The following is a 20,585-nucleotide window of genomic DNA, read 5'->3' as shown; positions in this document are numbered from 1 at the left end:
TAATCTTCACTGGCTTGCACTGTAGCCCCATGGAGGCTATATCGATTAATCCGACGCAGGACATGGCAGCCACTAAACAACCATTTAAAACTATAAAAACTCAACCCGAAGCAATCGACAGCTGAGATTTAGAATGAAGCGTTGTGTAAACTATTTTATTTTGTAACCAGGAGACCAGTGTGTGTGTGTAAAGCTGGAAGTTGTGAAATATATGGACCAGCGCACATCGTTGCGATAATTAAATGATTTTAATTAAAACATGCTGTCAAATATAGCAAAAATAGAATTAGAAAAAAATTTAAAACGCAAGGTATTAACAATTCACTATGTTTTTCTGTATTATTGGCTTATTTCAAATAATCTAATCATACAATGAAACAACAATGTGAAGAATTGTCCCGCTTGTACAGCTGAATCTGAACAGTGAAGGATAACCGGTAAATTGAATTAATTCAACCTAACGTTACGTATCCTATATATTTGAGATCAATCAGATGTACACTCACCTAAAGGATTATTAGGAACACCTGTTCAATTTCTCATTGATGCCATTATCTAAATCAACCAATCACGTGGCAGCTGCTTCAATGCAACATAAACAGAATGAGAACATGGATCCATCATGCCTTGTTACCACTGTGCAGGCTGGTGGTGGTGGTGTAATGGCGTAAGGGATGTTTTCTTGGCACACTTTAGGCCACTTAGTGCCAATTGGGCATCGTTTAAATGCCACAGCCAACTTGAGCATTGTTTCTGACCATGTCCACCCCTTTATGGCCACCATGTCCCCATCCTCTGATGGCTACTCCCAGCAGGATAATGCACCATGTCACAAAGCTTGAATCATTTCAAACTGGTTTCTTGAACATGACAATGAGTTGACTGTACTAAAATGGCCCCCACAGTCACCAGATCTCAACCCAATAGAGCATCTTTGGGATGTGGTGGAACGGGAGCTTCGTGCCCTGGATGTGCATCCCACAAATCTCCATCAACTGCAAGATGCTATCCTATCAATATGGGCCAACATTTCTAAAGAATGCTTTCAGCACATTGTTGAATCAATGTCATGTAGAATTAAGGCAGTTCTGAAGGCGAAAGCGGATCAAACAGTATTAGTATGCTGTTCCTAATAATCCTTTAGGTGAGTGAATACTGTATATACAACATAAATATATAATATTACAACCGCATCTGTACAAAATAAAGTATAATACACAAGTAATCCTAACCGTTTATCATTTTGGAGAATCGATGGATAATTTGTGGGAATTTGTAGCTCATTCATTTGTTTTTCGTGTGATCTGCTTATGCCCCACTGATTGCTAGGTTTAGGAGAGGGCCTTTAGGAGAATCACTTCCATAGAAATCACATGCAAATTGATAGGCTATCGTCACCTTGTAAAATAGTTATGTTTTCTCATGAGAAAAAACATTCACACCATTGTTTAAATTCTTTTTTTTACATGTTTGTGTTAAATGTTTGAATTATTGGTTTGGCGCTTCTTCATAAAAAAACTGGTTCTACTCTAAAGACTAAGTCAGTTTCTACGATGGTTCCACTACAGGGCACTGAATGTTCTGTTTTAAAACACAGAGATAAAATGTTTGACCGCTACTCTAAGTTGCTCCATTTGAACACCTCAGAGACTGTAAATGCTGATGACCCATTATTTAATCACATGCTTCTCCGCTATTCACTCACATCAGCAAAGTGTGAGCTGTCAGCTGCATCAGTCTGTCATATATCATCACCCGTTTATTCGGTTATAGCAAGTTATTGCATTTCCTCTTAGGGCTTGGAAGGCTTGACTGGACATCTGTCTTTAACATCTGAGTGCTGAAATAAAGCATCGATTGCTTAATCTTAAGGGGCTTTTCGTTTAATTCCCTCCAATTTATTTATTTTTTTGTTGTTGTTGTTTTTTTTTTGTCAACAGAAAATCAATACTCCTTGAACATTTCTCTCAAGAATCCGCTTATGCAGCCTCTGAATTGCTAAATATCAGCTTAAGTTCCATACAGTCTACCCCTGGCTTGAAATTAAAGAACAGCACAGCCAAATTCATTCTTTGGAAAGGTGTCCCTGTGCTCCTTGCCATTTTATTTAATGCCAAAGGACTACAAATCACATTTTATGGACATAAACTGTACTTCAAACATTCTTCAAAATATCCTTTTTTGTGTTTCCTGAGGGAGAGTAAAAAAATCCCAGATATTTCAATTCTGGCTGTTATTTGATACTCATGTTTGTGTTGTTCCTACCCAATATGGCATTGCTGTCGGTCAACCAGGAAGGCCCAACGGTAGGAAACACAGAGTGGGCTGCAATTGGTCATGGTGAGCTTGAGACGGGATTTTGTGTTGTTGAGGATGCAGCCAAAGTCCAATGTGGTGCTGGAGAACTTGAGATTAGGGAAGTGAACCTCCCCCCTCAGCACCACCTGATCCTGCTGAGGATGGCCATGGTAGCAGAACTCCATCACGTCCTCAACCACACGGGTGAGACGGTCCTGTCGATACATGGGGTTGAAACGCACCCATATCTCTTTCTGACCTCCGACTGCCAGGACCAGACTCTACAGAAAGAGAAGAACTATTAGACTCGGTCTGAAGGACCAAATCTTCATATGCACTGGTCAAAGTAATGCAAATCTTACCCGCACACTTGCATGCATAGATGTGCAACAATAAGATAAAATGAAACAAATGGCATTTTAAGGTTTTTATTTCACGTTTGGAAGCAATAATTAATGACTCCCACTACAATGCAGTTACACTTGCCATTAGTGGTAAATAAACAGCAACTATACTTAATCTGTTTACCTTTGAGGTTGTGAACAGTTCATCCCCGTCATAATCACACAATCCAAAGGGCTCACGCAGGGTCAGTTCCATAGAGAGGTTCAAGGAGGACACACTCTTTAAAACCAACCTCTGATACAGCGGAACCAGAGACACATCTGGAGCCTAAAAGAGTCAGACAAACTCCATAAATATATATTGGGGGGAACAACAAAATAGAACTGCTCAGTTTGGGGTCAGTATTATTATAAATTTTTTTTAAAGAATTAATACTTTTACCCAGCAAGGACACATTTATCAAATATGACAGTGTTACAGTGTCGTATTTTGGCTGCGTTTTCTGGTTGCAAGCATTCTCATTGAGAATGAGACGTGGTCTGGAAACCACGTGTTAATTTTCTCGTATTTGAGGCGTGGTTTACGAATGCCCAGAGCTGTATAATTGGGTGCTACGAATGTTTATCAAATGCGCCTGTACGTAGCTCATAGCCAATCGGTTCAATGATACCAGATGACGTATGTCGTAAGAAAAGTTTCTTAAGCACCCAATCAGCATTGCAGAATGATTTGTGAATCATTGTAGAATCATGTGATACTTTAGCCTGGCATGCCAGACCTACATCAAGATGTTCCACTTTTTTGCTGCAAAATAATTTTTGCTGCCGCTAGGGTGCGTCTAGATTTCTAGGCTAGTGATACGTTTAGACTACTAAAAATCACCTATGAATATTTACAGGAATAAATAACTTTTCTTTTTTCAATTTTAGTATTTAATGACATTTTAAATTGTAATATCTCACAATATAACTTTATTCAGTGTATTTTATAATCAAATTAATGCAGCCTTGGTGGTATTGATTTTTTCAATAACATTTCTATCTTACTAACCACAAACTTTTAAACGGTACTTTATATTTAAAATGGCAATACACAAAATCCATCCAAATGATAATCTTGCACAGGGACTGAGACAGATTATTTCTGAAACTTTAGTAATATGTGGTGAGGATGTGACATTGAGACCAGTCATTATTAATGCCATTAGACACTATATAACTTGCAAGGACAAATATGTAAGTTATTTTTGCATGTTATTGCCAATACTTAAAAGGCAAAATTCACTCTTTTATCTCAGTCTGAGTTTTCCCTCATCATCCACTTTCCTCTTCTCTCATCTCTCTCTCTCTCTTTCTCCCCCATTCCCTACTCGCTCTCTTTAATTGCTTTATTCCTCCAAGCTCTACTAAGGGAGCATTCAGTAAATCTAGCAGCACGGGCTGTCAAAACACAGACGAATGGGACAGAGTCAGATAAAAAGGTATAAATAAATTTGCATTTTTAGTTCTAAGATGCAGACTTACAAGGTGCCTGAAAACAGCTGTCAGAAGATGTGTGTGAAGAAGTTTTTGAAAATATGTATAGCTGAAGCAAAAAATGTGAGAGAACAGAAATCTGACAAGGTGGATGGTGTTGTGTGTGTGTTGAAAGAGAGATAATAAAAGTGAAATAAGGCAGACAGGAAATCATTTTCATTATAATGATGGTTCCTCCTGAGCTCACTGTGCTTATTCAACAGCTTTTTTTTTTTTTTTAAAGAAAAAAAAGAAAAGAGGACTTGATATGCCAGGGCATCAGTGCTGAGCTGTGAGCTGGGGTTCAAATTAATTTGCCATCTCAGCTCACTTACAATCATTTTGCGAATAAGAAGTGAATTTGGATGGCTCATTTGAATGAGTTGGACATAACAGCTGCATGGTCTTTACTGTCAATACTTGAGGCAGCAATCTATTTTCAATTTCAATAGACCATAACATTTGTCCATGCCTCAATGTTGTCTTAATGCAGACTTACAAATGGATCGAAATTGATTGATTGGATGAACAGACGACATATATCTCTTCTGTACCATTCAAAAATTAGGCTTAAATCCTTTACAAGGGAGAAGAAGACAATTGACTCAATCGAACCACCCACTGCAGACACTTTTTGTTCTCTGCTTCATAAAAAGTGAAAGGACATTTGATAAAAGGGTACATGTTCAGCCACTGAGTTACAGCACAGATAATGGACCTCACATTTAACTTACACACACAGAGTAATTAAAGGCATAGTTTACCCAAAAATGATCATTCTATTAGCATTTACTCACACTCATGTCAGTCCAGAACACAAAAAAAGATACTGTGAAGAATTTTGGAAGTGGTATGAAAATACTGTATATATTTTTATGTTCCTTGAAAAAAGAAAGTCATACAGGTCTGGAACGACATGAAGATGAATAAATGATGACAGAATTTTCATTTATGGGTGAAAAATGAAAATATTTCTTAATATTAAATATCCCTTTAATATTAAGACATGGGTTAATGTGGTTGCAGTTTTGCAAGGATGAGGAAATGAGAGCCAAAACTCATTTAATATACAAGTTTAAACCTTTAAAACTCTAAATAACACTAGACGTATGCATTTATGACACCAGTTGTGGCACCCCCCCAAAAAAATAACTACATTGAAAACAAATCAGAAATAACATTAACTATTAACTATTAAATTAATAGTTGAAATAAAGTTATTTATGTTTGTTTGTTTTTTTGCGCACAAAAAGTGTTCTCGTCGCTTGATAAAGTTAAGATTGAGCCACTTGGACTACTTTAGCGATATTTTTAATAATTTTTTGAGGCCGTCAAGTTTCAATCCCTCAAGAAGCCTATGTACTAGTATGGAGGAGTAAACCAGCTCTCAGTTTTCATCAAAAATATCTTAATTCGTGTTCTGAAGATGAACGAAGGTCTTACGGGGTTGGAACAACATGATGGTGAGTAAATACTGACAGGATTTTCATTTTTGGGTGAACTATCCCTTTAATTTTTACACATTGCACCTTTAATGCAATCACATCAGAAGTACCTTTCCTTTCCTTTTTCAAGGGAAAACTAATTAAATTACATTAATTAATAACTTGGTGATGAATTACGCCCCACACTGACTATCATAGCCCTTGATGGTAGAGATTTTTGCGAACCTTTTCCACATAGAAGCTGATTTGTTTGGAGGAGATGTCTACTGCTGGGGAGACGAACTGGCATGTGACGTCTGTAGTAATGATGCACTCCCTCACATACTGACGCCCGACAACAGCATAGCAAACAAGTTTTTCCGTAACCACCTGTAATTCATAAGCAAATTTTAAAAAGACATTTATACATATATCTTTTCGTATTCTCAATTCATGAATGGATGTGAATCATCTTTGAAAGTTTAATTTTGAAGAAACCAAGCTCAGCCTTGCACTAAAACTCATTAATGCAATAAAACAGCTCTCTTTGATGTCTTAGAGCAGGCACACCGACTGATGGCTATGCAATGCAGCAGCCCAGCGTGAGACGCGGCAGGGCTTGCCTATGTTCACTTCTCACCTTCTCTCATCTCTAATTTACCATTAAATCAATAAGGACTCAAGGAGGCATGCATCTCTGTAATGCTCTAGAGAGGAAGTCAATGCACTGCTCCGTGTGTCTCCACTAAAAGAGGATTAAGTGTGGCTTTCAGGACCTTCATCACCATAGTATTCAAACTTTAGCAGGTGTTGGCTAACAAATTTGAAATTGTTGCAAGAAATGTGGTCTAGTAATCAGTTAGAGACGATTAATAGCTGATGCACATAAGAAAAAGTTCTGATATTGGTACCTTGGGGACATCAGAGGAGCCCTCTAGCAGCATGTCAGCTGAGTGGCCAGGAGGAAGTAATAAACGTGCAGGTGATAAGCTGAAGACCGGGCCTCCTTGATCTGAAGCTTGAAGGCTCTTGCTTTTTTTGCTCCTAGACTTGTTAGGTGACAGAATGTCTCTGTTTTGAAACTGTGGAAACCCCTCTGTGGTCCATAATAGTTGGTGAGTGCGACGTCCTCGATTAGTAATTCTGAAGGCATAACGACATGGGCCGGAACTAGAAGACCAGAAGATTCAATCATTTAATTATTGAACATAAATAGTGAATTTTGTGAATAGCTGACTATTGTAAATGGCAGAACTCAAGCACAGACATTGGCGTTGTTTTACCTGAAGTGGGTTCCCAAATCCAGGCTAGGAGCCAATGGACGGTCAGTGACTATGGACGTGCCCTTTCCTTTGGCCGACACAGGAATGTTAAAATTTTGGCTGTCCTTGATTTCCAGAAACAGTTCATCCTGGAAGGGCATGGTGTCATTCAGATGGGCTATCAACTTCAATTCCAGACTTTCTTTTGGAGGAATTTCCCCTTCACTGTGATCCACACGCCAGTAAGACCGGTTCCTGACCTATATACCCATTATAGCACAAAATCATTGTGTAGTTTTAAACATACGATAGCAAAAAAGGATAATAACACTCTAATAATTCCATACATATGTTTAAATGGCAAATAAATAATAATATTAATAATAATAATTAATAATTTCATACAAATATTTAAATGACAAATTAATCAAACTGTATATATATACATACTGTATGTGTATATATAATGTATGTGTATATATAATGTATGTGTGTGTATATATATATATATATATATATATATAATATATATATAGTATATATTGTGTATATATATATATATATATATATATATATATATATTGTATATAATATAATAAATACACAACCGTACAAAAAATTGGGGCTAGTAATATTTTCATATATTCTGTTTGAATATTAAAAATATAATTTATCTCTGTGATGCAAGGTTGATTTTCAGCACTGTTACTCCAGTCTACAGTGTCACATGATCCTTTCAAAATCATTCTAATATGCTTATTTGCTGCTCAAGAAACATTTCTTACTATTTTCAATATTGAAAAGATTTTTTTCTGAATTCTTCAGTTCAAAAAACAGCATTTATTTAAAACAGATTTTTTTTGTTTGTACAATGTTAAAGTGTACACCGCCACTTTAGATCAATTTTTATTTTAATATCCTTGATAAATAAAAATATTTTTTTTATTTTTACTTTCTTTCCAAAACAAATCTTACCCCAATGATTTAAACGGTAGTGTTAATTATTTTGCAACTTTGGTCTTTCAGTTACAATTGTGACCAAGTGAAACAGTTTCTAAAGAGAAAAGTTTAAAAGTTTATTTTACTGGCCAATCCAATGAGTAAAATAAAAATGCTCACCTAGCTAGGAGTACTTTGGGAAATCAAATGGGTTAATATACAGTAGTGACAACCTAAAGTACCCTTCATACAATATACTGTACAGTCCAAGTCACACGAGAAAAACAAAACCACAAGAAAAAAACAACGGTAAACTCCCTTATGTGTATGGACTGATTCTTCTCTTATATAATGTCCACTAGGAAATGATCCCACAGTGGGTATGTTTTCTAGTGGGTAATGAGAAATATTAATGATCATTCCCTCCCGGTTGGCTCCAACACAAGTAACTGCCACTCAAAAGCCAACCATTAAGCAACATCTTATCTCAGTCTTGTAATTGAACAAGGTTTTAAATGAGCAGCTAGTGATAACATGTAAACATACAGTGTGTGTGTGTGTGTGTGTGTGTGTATGACTTGTGCTGCCAGCAGGATTCTCTTTATCTGAAGGGAGTAGGATCTATCCTTTATACTATCGTCACAAGACTGGCGATAATATAAGGAATTGGAATTTTATAATGAGTACTAAATAGATAATAATAGAAGAACACTGTTTGTGCTTTAACTGACCCAAGAGTCTTACATCTGGCTAATACGTACTTCTAATGCGTTAATACTATGCAAATATACAGTATGCCAAAAGAATAGTATGTTTGAATACATAGTAACTATTCGAAAAACAGTAGGTGAACAGTACCCATATGACCTACTACTTCGATGGGCACTTAACTATCCCATGAGGCCACGGGAGAGGATTTATGAATGGCAGTGAAGCGACTCAACTGTAGTCCACATGACATATGAAGTACATCAATATTTATACTATATAGAACATACTTTTTTAAGGTAAATTCTAATTACAATGTACTGTCTCAGACCATATGCTTTTACAACGAGGTATTGGGATGTAGGATACGCATGAGCAGTTTTTTCCTCTTTCAAACCCCATATGTTAAGCGCCTCCTCTCTCTGTCCTACTTTTTCTCCCTACTTTCATAATTTCCTTTTATTTCCTCATAACGAGAAATAAACCGATGTGAAAAAGTGCAAGCTTGTCTTTGCATGCACAAGTGCAACCCACCAGCTGCTTAATTTGTACCACTGCTTTCCATAACTGTTGGCGGAGGATTCAAATCAATTTTCATAATGCGGCCAAATGATTGATGTCCTGCACATTAACTTTTAATTGGGATTTTCTGACTGAGTAAAGAGAACGGGTGTTGGTGTGTTAAGGGTTTGTGATTAATAGCGTTTTATTTATCTTAAGATTGTGGCTCATCCTGATGGCTGAGTATGGCTTTTGGCACATTTATCATCATTTCCATTATGCTCTCCTTTTACAAGGGAAAAACTAAGTGAACAGACTGTAGAGAGGAAATTGAAGTATTTCCCATTTCAGTGTGCACAATCTAAGACTCGTTAAGATCATCAGAATGTACATGGCTGCAATTTAGTAGTTTGACTTGGTCACAACTGTCCAATCAGGACCTATATATTTGTGTGCGGCAAAGTGTGTTCGAGGCCAATCAGGGGGAGCCACACTCATATCTCATACTCACTCAACTGTGAGCCATAACGGAGCCACATGAATAATTCTGGAGAAATACACTGAGGTAGTAAACTGGGGTTTCGGTAACACTTTATATAAGGGTCCATTTGAAAGATGTTGTAATATTCATAATTGTAGCATAACCATGATACTTTAGAATGCAATAGTGTTTGTTTAAATTTACAAAAGAAGGCTTATGCTTCAACACAGTCATCACCAGCTGCCCTTGGAGGAAGAAAATGACACATTCAGTATTCAGCAAGGAGGAAACGCCTTTGAGCAGGTAGAGGTTAGAGAGAGGGCCCTATCATTTGAACTGCGCCGGACCAAAGAAGGTCAGCAGGGAGACATAGATCACTCCGTAAGTCTTCATATGAAAGAGAAGCGGCAAAGCAAGTGGAAGAAAGATAAAGGAGGGGAAGACAGAGAGACGAGCCGGTCGATAGGGAGCTAGATCGAGGTTGGGGCGATTTCCCCTTGAGAGAGGAATCAAGTAAAGAACAAGCCAGCTGGAATTTCAATAATCAGATCAGACCTGCATTAGAAGGTTTAACACCATTGATTGCTATAAACTTCATCGTGCTGTAGAGCTTCACACAATGGAAGCAAAAGTCAGTCTCAGGAGAGACATAACTTTCCGAAAAACTCACAATACTTGTTTATCAGAAACTACATGAACAGATGGACGCATAAAAGCGAAAGACTGCGTTGCGAGTATTTTCAATTCACGACGCACTCCTGTCAGCATCTGCCTGGCACTCAGCCACGCTATCGAGCGCCTGTAATGAAATTCAGGATCGACTAAAGCTGGAAAATGTTTAGTAAAAACTCTGGGCTTAGAAAAGTCCTCAGCCTTGGAGGAGAAGACAGGATCAGTTTACCAATGAGTGTCGACACAATCCAGGATGCCCTGAATGAGTTTGTCTGTATACGGTACAGTATGTGTCCAAGTCTCTTGGTGTATGTGTGTGTGTGTGGTTGCATGCAATCCTTCCATGGATTAATTAAACATAGCCTAATGCTAAATTTATCAGTGCTGAGAATCAAGGAGCTTATTTAACATAAAGATTAACCAAAACGAAAAATGGAAATTAGGAATTGCATATGAGGGTATTGAGCTAACTCTAACTCAAATCTAATCTAATCTAAAAGAGCATTCACAAGGCATGACCATGATATTAGACCCAGAGTAAGAAAACAGTAGAATAGAACTGACATTGCAAGGGTACAGGGAAACACTACCAAAGCTTTTTATCCTTTCTCTAGCATTTGAACCCACCATTTGAGCAAAGAATCTGGCTGGGATTGGGGAGTCGTTTGACAGCTGCAAAGTCCTTGCGACATCAGTCAGCACGGGAATGCAGCCAAAGTTCAGCTTGGCAGCAGTGACAGAGACAGAAGGTCCCTGGCCAACACAGGACAGGAGGAGCTCCTATGGAGAAAAGGATTTTTAGCTAATATATTTTTTTAAATGTCATTTTTGTGATGTCTCACTGAAAGAACGAAAACCGAAAACTGTGACAGAAACCGCTTTGATAACGGATCTATTAACAGCAAAGATAAACTCTGACAAAGAGAAAAAGCAGTGTACACGCGAAATGAACCATTTTAATGTAAACAGCATCTGATGATTGATGATAGCGTTAGTACAGAAAAAGGGAGGCTGTTTAGCACTGCATCTCACGTAATATCTGAAGAGAGGAACAATCTCTTATGTGAAAATGCGGCAAGGCTTCTGATTCTAAAGAGCCTTTGACACATTCTGGAACTAAAATACAAAAATACACCTTTTGTTCTATACTGTTGTAATGTACAAATGTGCTGGTATTAAGCGAAATCAGTTCATTATGAGATATATATTGCATTAATCATTGACACATGCGTATTTTTTCTGTTTTACTGAATGAGCACTGTGCCACTGTTCGTCCGACTGTTACTGTGATAATTTTATTCGAAATGGTTTTAATTTACTGTATTTTATTTTTATCATAATTTTTATTTTTCATTATTTCTTATTTCTTATTCTAAACTGTTTTAATTATTCTGATTTCTTTTGATTATTTTAATTTCTTCTATGTAAAGCACTTTGAACTGCTATTGTGTCTGAAATGTGCTATATAAATAAACTTGCCTTGCCTTGCCTTTAATTAAAACGATATCTTAAAAATTGTTGGAGAAACCAGCTGAACAGTCTAATTACAGTAACTTTTCGCTTTCACATACATGTCATTTATGTATTTGGAAAACGCTTTATCCAAAGCGACAAACTTTGTATTGTTATTATTGTTACTGTGTATTGTTAAGTTATACATTTTATCATGCATTCCCTGGTAATCAAACCATTGACTTTAGTTCAATGGAGTACAGTTTGTATTTTTTAAAGCAGCACTATGCAGTTTTTTTTTAACCTTAACTGAATAGCTTCGGAGTTATTGCAATGGTTATATGAATATTTTCGGAGCGTCTCGCCCCACAGCATCAGGAAGTGCCGCGTGATATCAGGTCTCGCAATGTAACGAATTGCTTTACGGCAAGAAAGATCTGCTAAAATGAGCATCAAACTGATATAACCCAGGCCGTATACATGTGGTGTTCGAGGCGTATACAATACAGACTGCCGACAGTTCAACAGGGTGCAGCTCTTAAAGGGGCCACACCTTATTTCCACTCGTTACAGCTTCCATCCTACTGAACAGATACCGGTATACGGGGGGAGGGGATCAGGCCGTGAGTGCAGAGACATCTCTGCGTGAGTGCTATTTACAACAGTACAAGTACTCCACAGCGACTCTAGGGGTCTCAGTTTGACAAAAACGGAAATCCTGCAAAGTGCTGCTTAACATTTTTCAAATGACATAAATGCAGTCTTGGTGAGCATAAAAGACTTTCAAAAACATTTAAAAAAATCTGACCTACCCCAAACTTTTGAGTGCTAGTGTAAAATGTGCACTTGCTGTAATGTCATACGTATGCTGTACATATACTCACCAACGGTGGGTCTTGACGGCCTAGTATAGCAATGTGAGCTGTTTCCTGTAGGCTGCCCACTGTCTTGGCCTGAAGAACTACTGGAATCTTTTCTGTGCTATAAGGCTGAATGACCCCTCGTGCGTGAGGACTGGAATAAAGAAGAGCAGGGTCTTCCTCATACGGCTGCAAACAGAAAATCAAAATGCATATCTCTAATGTCTGACCTAGAAAACTGGAAAGGGCTGCAATAGAAAACACAATAAATTTTACTTGATTGGGAGGAATCACCTGAGGCAGAAGTCCATAGCACGCAGGAAGGTGAGTGTCATTATTGAGCTCAAATGATTGCTCATAGGGATGACCCAGGAAACAGTGATGGAACTGAAGATCTGGGTTCTTGAGGACCACATCAGGCACAACACATCTTCCGGAACAATCAGAGATAAGTTTTGTGGATGGATAACAGCAAGACCACTTTATTTCCCAAATGAAAGTGTATTACCTAGCTTTGATTGGGAGAGCTAAAACCTCCTCTCCAACTCCTTGGACATCCAGCACTAAAGCCAGATTGTAGTCTTGCACCGTGTTGGAGCAAAAGGTTAACTGAAAAACAAACACACATACAGTACACAACCGGTCAAACATTTGGAGTCAGTGACTTTTTGAATAAAGTCTCTTATGCTAAACAAACAAGTCTGCATTTATTTGATCAAAAATACAGTAAATCATAAAGTATATTTTTATTTATAAATGTAATTTATTTCTGAGATGGCAAAGCTAAATTTTCAGCAGCCATTACTCCAGTCTTCAGTGTTAACGTGTTCCTTCAGAAACCATTTATATATCATGATTTGGTGCTTACTTTCTTTTTATTATCAATATAGAATGTTGATTAGAATGTAAATTTATTTCAATTAAAATTTGTATGTTACAATGTAAACTACTCTATTGGTTTAGTCAATGTCAATGTAAAGAACAATCTTACTGACCCAAAACGTCTGAACGGCAGTTAACTGTATATTCTTCAAAAGATTTTATAAAACAACCCCACTTAAATATATCATTGTTTAAATCACTATTATAAAAGCTTTGAACAGATTTAACAGCTGCTTGTCTAAATATAGCGCTCGCGTAATTCCAAACTGTTCAGATTGCAGTGCTTTAAGTGCTCTGAAACCTCACATATGGGATCACAGACAACTGTCACCACGAAATGCAACCGCCTAAGAACGGCAAAGTACTCTCCAGGTGCTTTTCTTTTATTATTCTAACATGTCTGGGAGGGAGGGAGGCTTCCAGCCAGCTGTGTGATGCATCTGGAAATATTCTCCCCATTCCACTAATACGACTAATCGCAACCCCCTAATATGTATTCTTGTGCTGAGGTCTCATTAGAGCCACATTCTTGTCACAGACTGGGAGAGACACATTTGCACACTGACAGGAGACACCAACATCCACAGGAAGCACAAAGACAGGTGGACACATCCAACAGATTAGCCCTCCAAAGTGCTGACAGCTCCCATTGATGGGAAAAGACCAGCACATGACAGGTACGCAAGGTACCTGGCAACCAAAGGAGCATGGCCGAGAAAATCACAGCCCTATAGAGAGAGACTGTTCTCATTTATCACCTTTTCCAATATATTCCACCTCCCGTTTTTCTATTAATGGAATACAACAGCCCTTTTTTTTTAAAGTCCAAGCTGTCTGAGGTTTAATAGGGATAAAAGGTCTGCTCTGAAAGGACATTTAAGGCTGCACTTAGTTTTAAAGACCAAAGTTTCTCGTCTCTTGAGAGACTGTTGATGTTTGTGGCACGGACAGGTCATAGGCAACATCTTGACAGGTCACTTCTGCATTTGCATAGGGAAATTGATTCAAATCGATTTGAGGTATTCAACGAGATAATAGGTTGATGGCTCGGCTTGGAATCAGAAAGAGCAAACATACCTGGATATCAACCTCAGCCATAGCACGAACTGTGCCTGTGCTGGGTGATAAGATAAACTCTTTCGGTCTTCTTTTGGTTTCGTCTCCCAGTCCCCATTCACTTCTGTTCAGATGAGTAACCTGGTCCATGCTGGTACTGCTCGCCAACCCTGTGCCATCTCCGGGGATCCGCAGTCCAAAGCTCATGGGCACCACTGAAGTGTTGCTAAGGCGACATGTCAGCGTTTGCGGGAACCCTTGGGTCAGTGATGGAAGATTTCTCATTACACAACTAATATGCTAAACAAAGATTAACACTAACATTGATCTTGATTGATGAAGTGGAGAGTGCAAGTTCATTTACCAAAGGACACCTCCCCAAAGTTGAGCTCTGGGACACTGAAGTGGAATGTAGGCCCAATTAAACACCCCCTGAAAGAGAGAGAAAGAAAGAAAAACTCAACAAGAATAAAGGCCCATCGCACCACAGTAATTATACAAAACTAAAAGGCTATTGAGGTGAAGTCCAGTATAAAAAGGAATGGGTGGTTTTGTTTTTAGATGACAAGACAGAGTGGTAGTTGTGGAATGTATACATTCAGCACTTTCAATGGTAATCCATCTTAATCAAAGGGGAAGTGGCTTCTGCTAGTTTGAAAGCTTTCAGCAGAGCTCGGCTTCACTCGTTTAATTAAGGTTCAGCCTGTACAGGTTCATTTAATCAGCCATAAGCTAATGATTAAAACAACAAAGAGTGAAGGAGAAACATTGATGTTTTTTTTTTTTACTAATGGTCATAAGAGGGGATTGATTAAAGGGAAGGATGTACAATTCGGGTCAATTTTCTGCTCTAAAATCAAACCCGGGTTGAGGTCAATCAATACTAGGCTTGCATCCAAATTTGCAGACCTCCCTACCATATAGTATAGTATTGTACATAAAAATAGTAAGTCCGAATTCACAGTAAACATAAAACAGTAGGCAAATAGTACCCGAAGGACATACCCGATGGACACTTTACTATCCCATGAGGCCACGGAAGTGAGGCCAGTGAAGCTCATGCAGGTATAATGACAACGCAATGTAGTATGTCCACACAGATTCATGCTATATATAGACCTTATGCACAAGAGAAACGTGGGCGCCGTCATCTTTAGAATATTGTCTTTGAACTTCCGGTTTTGCGGTCGCTCTGTATATTTCTATGGCATCGCTGTCGAGGAATAATTAGCTGGTGAAGTGGATTTATTTATTGTAGAGTTAACAAAAGTTATCATGAGCATTGTGATGTTTATCATAAGCATTGTAAAGCAGATGTCTTAACAAATGTCGACCGGAATTTTTTTACGAGCAGTTCATTCATACCTATGAAAATACAGACCGGAAGTCAAAAGACAACGAGCGCAACGCTGAAAAGGGGCGGGGCTACATAAGGTCTATAGAGCATACCTTTTACAATCACAAAATAATTACTTGTTCAAAAGAAGTACCTACTCAAAGCATAATAAAGAATGTGGCTATATATGTATAAATAAAATTGTAAAAAAATAAATGTACTATGACCTTTTATTAGTATGTTGCCTACCAGGGTGGAATGTGTATGAATGAGAAAGGCAATCTATCATGTCACGGTTGGGTGAATGTTTTAAAACTGCCATTAGCACATAACGATGGAAAGCAATGAGGACTGGCTGGAAACATGTACTAGTGTTGGGGAAAATGAGCAATTCAAGACAAAAGAGGTTCATTTTCTGTAACAGATACCAAGCAAGACGTTTACATTTTTCATATGTTTAGATGATATTTAATTTGATATGGTGATAAATAGTGTCTAGCATGAGAGAAAACCAGAGTTTTTTCTGATACGAAAATGATTAAATGCCTTAAAAACAACATACGAAGAGTTCAGATGCAAAAGCCTCTAAATGCCATTTGAAATTTTCTTCTAAAATGACCATTTTTATCAAGCTTGTATATTTAAGTTCAGTAATTTCACTTAAATGACAAAAGTGAAATTACTGAACTTAAATATACAAGCTTGATAAAAATGATCATTTTAGAAGAAAATTTCAAATGGCACTTAGAGGCTTTTGCATCTGAACTCTTCATACATTCAAACCTTTCAATCATATTATGTACAGCTAAACCTAAAATGTAAAATGTTTAAATGCAATATGAAATGATGTTTCTTAAGAAAATAATTGAAAACTGAAAATAAATAAAGGGTTATTCTATAATAAAGGTTTCATCTGTGAGGTTTACCTGAATGTGACAATGACTGGCTCAGGGTTTCCCATCACACTAAAGTGTAACTCTTCAGAGAAAATAGCCAGTTTGTCAGAGGAGAAGTGGACCTCCAGTGTTTTGGAGACTCCGGGTGGGATCATGCCTTCAGAGGGGTTGAAGGAAAAGCAAAGCCCCAGCGCTGTACTGGGTTGCACTAGTTTATATGCACCATTTATCAGTCCCTTGTTGCTTAGAATCAGCTAAGAATAAGAGAAAACAGACAGAGAGAAGGAACACAAAAGAAGCTGTGTGAGTCCACAGATTGAATGTCCAAATTGTTTCATTCTTTCACCGGTGGGATCAGTTTACGTCGTTTAATCATACACTTGGATACCACCTCAAAAAGAAGCCCATAGGGACAAATCAGACTCAAACAAACAATCCAAAACTTTCAGGACAATTATATTATTGGGATCATGCAAAAGCTCAAATAACAAAAGGAATTGGAAAGCCACAATGTTTGCATAATTCAGCGTGGAGTGTATTCAAACTGAGCCAAACATTGGTCTATTTCAAGACTCAGTAATAATAAGGGGCTTTTATTATTCAATTAAAACTGCTGTCGAGTCCATGCTACATTTGGCAGATTGTGAGCAACATCCTGATTAAATTTGATGCGAGATCCTGCTTGTTATGGCTTCACAGTAATCAATTCTGTGAAGGGTTCTTTTGGTACATCAATAGTTTCTTCCCACCACTACTACATGCTTTAGTCTGTGTAATGATTTGGAGGAGGTAACGCTAAGTGGTTTTGTCTTTTAGTTTAAGAAGGGGACAATAACACTTACAAAATGCAATGTTTGCAGCACTCTAATATAAAAGTATTCAATCCCCTTCAGGGATTGAAACTTGCCAGCCACGAAAAGTTATTAAAGACATCGTTAAAATAGTCCAAGTGACTACAGTGGCTCAATCTTAAGTTTATCAAACGACGAGAACATGTTTTGTGCGAGAGAGAAAAAAAGAATTTATTTCAACAATTCATGTCCTTCTCTTTGGCCTCGAGTCAGGTTACTAGTTTAACAGCGTATGATCTGTTGTACGTCACACGCATCACACATGACCAGTGTCAGCCAATAGTGAGCCTACGTGTGACGTAGCTCTAAGCAGTTACACTAGTTTAACTGACTAGAGGCCCAAAGAGAAGGAAGTGAATAGTAAAGTCGTTATTTATGTTTGTTTTTGCGCACAAAATGTGTTCTCGTCGTTTGATAAAGTTAACATTTGAGCCACTGTAGTCACTTGCACTATTTTAACGATGTCTTTAATAACTTTTCGAGGCTGGCAAGTTTCAATCCCTCAAGATGCCTATGGACTAGTATGGAGGAGTGATCCAGCTCTCAGATTTCATCAAAAATATCTTAATTCGTGTTCTGAAGATGAACGAAGGTCTTATGTGAGTAAATACTGACAGAATTTTCATTTTTGGGTGAACTATCCCTTTAAGCTCAATTTGTTTTTACCATTGAGATTAAAATGAGTTTTCTACAATTGTACCTTATAGCTTTGTTTGGAGCCAATAACAATATTTCCCATGTCTAGAAAGTCAAAGCTGAACTGCAGTTTTGGGCCTACACCCTCTCCTTGTATGCAGAGTGGCAACCGAGATTCACGACCTGTGTAAGTACAAAGCATTCAAATAAGAAACCAAAAAAAAGAATAGTGAAACAGGCTGTTAAATTTCACTGGCTACAATATCAACAGTCTGTCTTTCTAGGTCACTACTAATCCAAGCAACCAGAATATTGTCAGACCTTACTCAAACATGCAAATAAATGCAAACCTGATCATCCTGCAGATGGGCCTAAGCACAACATGCAAATGTACCAATGCATTGTTAGAAAACAATGCAAGTGTGCATGACAGTAGAAAGTGATTGTTTTTAACACAACATCTGTTATCATGGTGTAAGTACCAGTGATTTCACAGTAAATAGTCTGCTGGTAGATCCTGGCTTCCTGTGGTTTAAAGATGATGTTCACCTCTGCAGTGCTGTTGGGCCAGATTTCTCCCTCCTGTAAAACAACAGAAAGTCAATAGAGAGAACACACACGCACAAAAAAAAATCAATTTTGATTAATTTCCACAGATATCGTTTGTCATTCAAGCATAATGCAAAGTCACAAGTGTGAAAAAGAGGTTTTTAAATATTATTAGAATTTAAAATGACTCTTTTTTCCCTAAAGAATATTTAAAAATGTAATGTATTCCTGAATAATTAAAGCCATCTAATATGCTTTTTATTATCAAAGTCAAAAATAGTTGTACTGCCTAATATTTTTGTGTAAACCATGACACAAGCTAAATGTATTTCTTGAATTATATATATTTTTATAAGCCTTTACTGAAACTTTTGAACAATTGAATGCACCATTGCATAATAAAAGTATTCATTACTTTAAGAAAAAAATCTTACTGGCCAAACTTTTAAATGATAGTGTATATGAAACTAGATAATAAAATACATCAATGTCATATTATTTACCAGTAATTCATGATGTGAAAGAAAATACCAAAATGTGTTTGCATGCTACACTACTCCCTGAAGCAGTGACACATAGAAAGTGGTGAAAGCCTAACAATCAGAGCTGGTAACACACACTTCACAGGTATGATCCCAGCAGGTTATGCATCAATAGACTTGGGAGATACCAAGGTCTCTTATCACCACTGCGCTCTTCAGCAAGTCACTTACAATTAGGGTGCTCAAGGGTTAGCCACAACTGCATTAGATAAAAATGTTTGTTAAATTACTAATGAACAAACAGCATGTTGTGTCACAAGGCAGTGCCTGTGCGATCAAGCTACTGCATGTAAACAGATGCTCACATCCTAGCAGAGGTGATACCGATCTGTTTTGTTTTGTCTCTGTCTTTTCTTGCCTAAGCCTGTATAAACCAGGTTTGAAAAATCTGCATTTGCATTAACATTTAAGGTGAGAGTAAAATCCGAGCAGAAATGAATGGGAATCATGCTGCATCTTCTTCTGTCTTACACATAAAATGAGCATTAGATGAAGGAAAATGTGAGGTGCAGAGAGAAACTGAATCACTGCAGTATGCCTGTATGTGCCTTTAAGAGGGTGAAAGTCACAGCAAGGTGACAGAATTAACACAAAACACTGTTGGATGTCTTTTAAAGGGTATGCGATTAGTCATTTGGAAAAAGCAAAGTGCTGAGCTGGACTTCCTATAGACGCAGATCGTGTTATAATTGACTGGCACTGTTGCATGCATTCTGCATCAACTGCAGACATGCAATAACGTACAACTAAAAGACAATCACTAGGTGCATAACCAATGCAAAATTTAGGGATTGCATGCACAAAGTGTTATAAGTAAATCACATTTAACTCTCACCCACATAACAAATCCTCATGTATAATTAAAAACAAGCTCAGTATCTTTTAATTTGCTTGGCTGAGTGGAGTGATGTCTAAGTTTGGTATCCACCATATGTTTAGGCATATGGTTATACGGTACAAGGACATCCTAGGTTTCAGATTTAATTGCTGGTTATGCAATATTGCATCGGGGTAAACTGAAATCTAAAATGAAGCTTGTCATGTGTCTAGTTGTAACACACCAGGGGTCTCATGATAATGTCCTGGTCATCCAGAGACAAAAGCTGCTGTTGAGTTTGCACAAGCCCCTCCTGGAGGGTATGGGAAAACTGCGAAAGAGAAGCTCGCAAAGAAGGATCAGTGTTTTCTGTCAGAAACTGCTCCATGTCATCATCAACTTCTTGGTCCAGCTCTGAAGAAAGCCTACAAAAGAAGAAAGAACACAACAGAGAATAAGAGAAAAATGGATTGACACATTCATAATGTTAAAAGAAAGAAACTTCCGGCATTATTCATTGAGCACTGAAAATGACTTTCACTTGTCTCTCGGTTTGAAATATCA

At 37.7% G+C, this 20,585-nt stretch overlaps 1 protein-coding gene across 2 annotated transcripts in view; it reads right to left on the bottom strand.

Moving 5' to 3' along the window:
- Positions 1-20,585, bottom strand: part of hydin (HYDIN axonemal central pair apparatus protein) — a 70,297-nt gene that overhangs the window by 34,914 nt on the left and 14,798 nt on the right. For both annotated transcript variants that reach the window (XM_039684201.2, XM_089116502.1), the window contains exons 8-22: positions 20,266-20,446; positions 18,596-18,695; positions 18,178-18,296; positions 16,657-16,880; positions 14,759-14,826; positions 14,416-14,651; positions 12,965-13,065; positions 12,751-12,886; positions 12,481-12,645; positions 10,772-10,924; positions 6,865-7,103; positions 6,493-6,751; positions 5,828-5,971; positions 2,827-2,970; positions 2,266-2,579 (exon numbers count right to left, since the gene is read on the bottom strand). In XM_039684201.2, the coding sequence (XP_039540135.2) occupies positions 2,266-2,579; positions 2,827-2,970; positions 5,828-5,971; positions 6,493-6,751; positions 6,865-7,103; positions 10,772-10,924; positions 12,481-12,645; positions 12,751-12,886; positions 12,965-13,065; positions 14,416-14,651; positions 14,759-14,826; positions 16,657-16,880; positions 18,178-18,296; positions 18,596-18,695; positions 20,266-20,446 (2,583 nt within the window). The remainder of the gene's footprint in view (positions 1-2,265; positions 2,580-2,826; positions 2,971-5,827; positions 5,972-6,492; positions 6,752-6,864; positions 7,104-10,771; positions 10,925-12,480; positions 12,646-12,750; positions 12,887-12,964; positions 13,066-14,415; positions 14,652-14,758; positions 14,827-16,656; positions 16,881-18,177; positions 18,297-18,595; positions 18,696-20,265; positions 20,447-20,585) is intronic.

The sequence above is a fragment of the Pimephales promelas genome, chromosome 10, assembly GCF_988280905.1.
Source record: "Pimephales promelas chromosome 10, fPimPro1.hap1.1, whole genome shotgun sequence".
In the NCBI taxonomy this organism is placed as follows: Eukaryota; Metazoa; Chordata; class Actinopteri; order Cypriniformes; family Leuciscidae; genus Pimephales; species Pimephales promelas.
Note: the sequence above shows the minus strand (reverse complement) of the source record. Positions and strands in the feature narration are given on the sequence as shown.